General features: G+C 35.3%; 1 protein-coding gene across 1 annotated transcript; it reads right to left on the minus strand.

Annotated features, from left to right (window-relative positions):
* Positions 1-814: 814 nt before the first annotated feature.
* c15h1orf115 (chromosome 15 C1orf115 homolog) lies at positions 815-2,359 on the minus strand. The gene is made up of 2 exons (XM_056768150.1): positions 2,008-2,359; positions 815-1,794 (listed from the first exon to the last, which is right to left on the minus strand). Exons 1-2 carry the CDS (start codon positions 2,299-2,301, stop codon positions 1,666-1,668), a joined length of 423 nt encoding a protein of 140 aa, XP_056624128.1. The 5' UTR covers positions 2,302-2,359; the 3' UTR covers positions 815-1,665.
* Between the last annotated feature and the right edge of the window lie 1,093 nt (positions 2,360-3,452).

The raw sequence follows: 3,452 nt of genomic DNA on the forward strand, positions 1-3,452 counted from the left end.
ATTCAGTAACTTCCTATTATTCCTTATCATGAATCATCGGCAAAAACTTTTTGTTGTGCTTTTATTACGAAGTTAAATAAAACTAAAAATTCAATTATTAATTTTTAAGCAAGTATTTGCTTATCTCATAATTGAGTGATCACAGCCCACCCATTATGTCAAGTTTTGTTATAGCACCTGAACACACACCCATGAACCCATAGATCACATTTCAGCCATGCTTCCCCACTCAACGCCCTCTGATAAATAAAAAATATGTAGCTGAAGTCTCAAACACTGTTATCTTGGAAACAGCTACTCCCCAGGATGGCCATCTTTTTGGCAAATTGTTGCCATCCATCTATTTGTTGAACAAGTTAACAACAGTGGTGTTAAGGGCATCGTGTCATATTTACAAAAGCGCATTAAAGAATAAAAATGTAGTTCATGCTTATGATGCCTGTAATGGCCATTTAGCAGACGTGTTATGTTCCATTGCTGTGCCTTGTAGCTATGTTTAGGCCTGAAACATAAAAGCAACGACGTGCCTTGTGTAAGAGCACAGCACACAAATCTGAGATAGTGATGAAATTACTGGAAATGAACCTGCAGGAAAATACCTGATGTGGATTTAATTTATAAATAAATAAAACGTAGCAATCCAGAAAACATCAAACAAGTGTTGCATGTGTATGGGGAAACACAATTCATTGAGATCTCTTCTGCACATACATAACCATCTGTACGAAATGAATAATTATAAATTTGGTAGAAGGTTGGCATGCAGATCAGGTCCACTTTGCTTTAGCCAATATAATTTGACAAGACAGTTCAATTGCGCCATTCATTTAATTATTTATTAGGTTATTTGGCAGGATGTTATTGAGAAACAATACTTAAGCACAGAAGAATTCATATCAATGTCATACTATCAACTTGGTAAGATGACAGACAATTTACCTTTGAACTATGAGACGTGTCTGGAACACTCATTGAAATTTTGGACATTCTAAAAAATGTGATTGCTGGATAAGAATTTGTCCTACACAATACTGCCACCTTACGGTGGACAAGGCAAAGTTCAGTGTTTAAATAACATTAATATTAATTAATATAATTAATTTATATATAAGCTAAATAAATTATGCTTAGTAAAATTATACTAACCAGACTTATTAATAAAATCACAGCAAAATATACTAAAGGATATGCTCAAATGTGCAACATGTTTTGAAATAATTACAAAACATCACAGTCTACATTCATTCCCGTCCTTATGTCTCCTTGAAGAAAAAACAGTTTTCTAATGCACAAAGCACAACAATTCTACTTACTTCAGCCATCATTTCACAAATAATCAACTTAAGAACATCTCTATGTCCCTCGTAAACCTGCAGGCTTAAAACTGATCTCATCAGCAACCTATTATTTCAATTTGAAAATCACAATAGGCCCCAATAATATTTTTGATTCATAAATTAGTCTCTTTCGTGTTCATGTTGCTGCTCTTTGATGAAGGCAGGTGTATAACGAATATAGCTACAGTAAACAAAATACATTGAAATAAAACTTGAGGTTGATCCAAAACTTGACTTTCCCAGTGTTCGGTGTGCTCCTATTCATTTGATAACAGTGAGAAATATTCATAGTTCCACTTCTGAGTACAGTTTAACATCAGGTGCCCTATTAAGGATGAGATCTTGCTCTGTATATTTCAGGCACAATTGCACTCACTGGCATTGAATAACCCAAACTGACATTCTGCAATCCAACCACCAGACACTTCCAGCTGTAGCGAAGCGCTTTCCCCACATTCTGAAAGAAACAGATGGACAAATACACTGAATCAAATCACATACATGCGCACAAATAACTATTAAAATTAAATAATTATTATCTTAAATGATTTTTCACCATATATTGTGTAGCCTATTTATTTTATTTTAAATCATTGCTACTGCGTAACACGAGCAGTGTTGTTATACAACCACTCGTAATGTACGATCAGCAATACAAACGCCCACATACTTTTCTGAATTTTTTATATTTGTCTTGTCTTTTCTTGACATTGGCTTCTCGTGGTCTGTCAGTAATTTCATCCTCAACCAGTGGCTCGTATTTCTCTGGAAGAAAAGCGACGTGGACTTGTTTGGCAGACTTTTTCCTTTTTTTCACACACGTCGGCAAGTCCAACAGGTGCGTCTCGCCCGGAGTCTTATTTATTTTCTTAGTTTGTTGGTCTTCATCGATGTCGACGATTTTGGATTTGTCTCCCTTTCCTTGTTTTGATTTGCGACCCAATTTAACGCGCTTTCGAGGCATGTCTTATACACAGACCTACATTCTAGATACTTAACGCGTCAGGTGCGAAGTTCAGGAACTTCGACCGAGGTTTAAGCGCATGCGCAGTTAAGCACAGCAGCTATAGTTTGGGCAGTAGAGGAATGCCTCAGTTTCATTCAGCGACAAACAACAGCCTTAAGCATTAGTCACCAACATTAACGAAGTACTAACTTGCAAAACTCGTCTAATGGCATTACATTTTCATTATATCTCCCAAAAACTTTTTGCTGTCCAGTTTTACACCCGCATATAGGCTACTAGGACGAGCAGAAGCATCCTTTAAAATATTTTGTACATTTTTCAAAGTTGTAATATGATATTTCCGAAATCTGCTTTTAAAGCTTTAGTCATCATTAAGCACAAAGTTAATCACAGTTACAAAGATACTATGTTGATAAGAAAAAGGAAGTTAAACAGAATATTGTTACAGTGCTCAGCACATGTTTTTATAAACCTGTTGTCAACCAAAACATATGATTGCTTAAACCCATGACTAATGAAGTCATGCTATTAAATTTATTTCGTTTTTTTTAAGAAACGTGTTTGAAGTTTAAAAAAATGAATTGCATTGCAAAGATAAATATTATGCAACGCTTTTTATAGTAGACTATGGCAGTTTCTTTATGTGTCTGAGATATAAGCTTGGACTCCGATACTCTGTACTTTAATTAGCATATTGATTATATCTGTAAATCAAGTGTTACAACATTCCACCCTCAGGACAATGAGTTGACGCATTACAATAAAGGTTTACTCATGGTTAGGAAACTGGGGTATTGAACAATATAAAACGAGATGAAAACATCAATAGGCAATAGGAGGCTGTGTCATTTGTATAGTTGTCAAATCAGATTCCAATTGAGCCAAGAAGAAGTCGTATATACTCTTGTGAATGTTTAAAGTCAAAAGTTGGACATTATTTTACTTTCAGTCTTGTATTTATCCAGCATTTTTTCTCATATTGTTTTTTATTTGTCATTTCGTATATGTTTGCTGAATGTCTTTGTGAACTTTGAATATCAAGCCAGACTTGTCATTTTGTTGTCTTATGTCTGATTGGATGAAGCTTCAGTTAGGCTTGGGGGTGGGGGGCGTACTATAAAGCCTTCACCGAGGGGGTATCGGAGATA

The sequence above is a fragment of the Triplophysa dalaica genome, chromosome 15 (assembly GCF_015846415.1).
Source record: "Triplophysa dalaica isolate WHDGS20190420 chromosome 15, ASM1584641v1, whole genome shotgun sequence".
Taxonomy (NCBI): domain Eukaryota; kingdom Metazoa; phylum Chordata; class Actinopteri; order Cypriniformes; family Nemacheilidae; genus Triplophysa; species Triplophysa dalaica.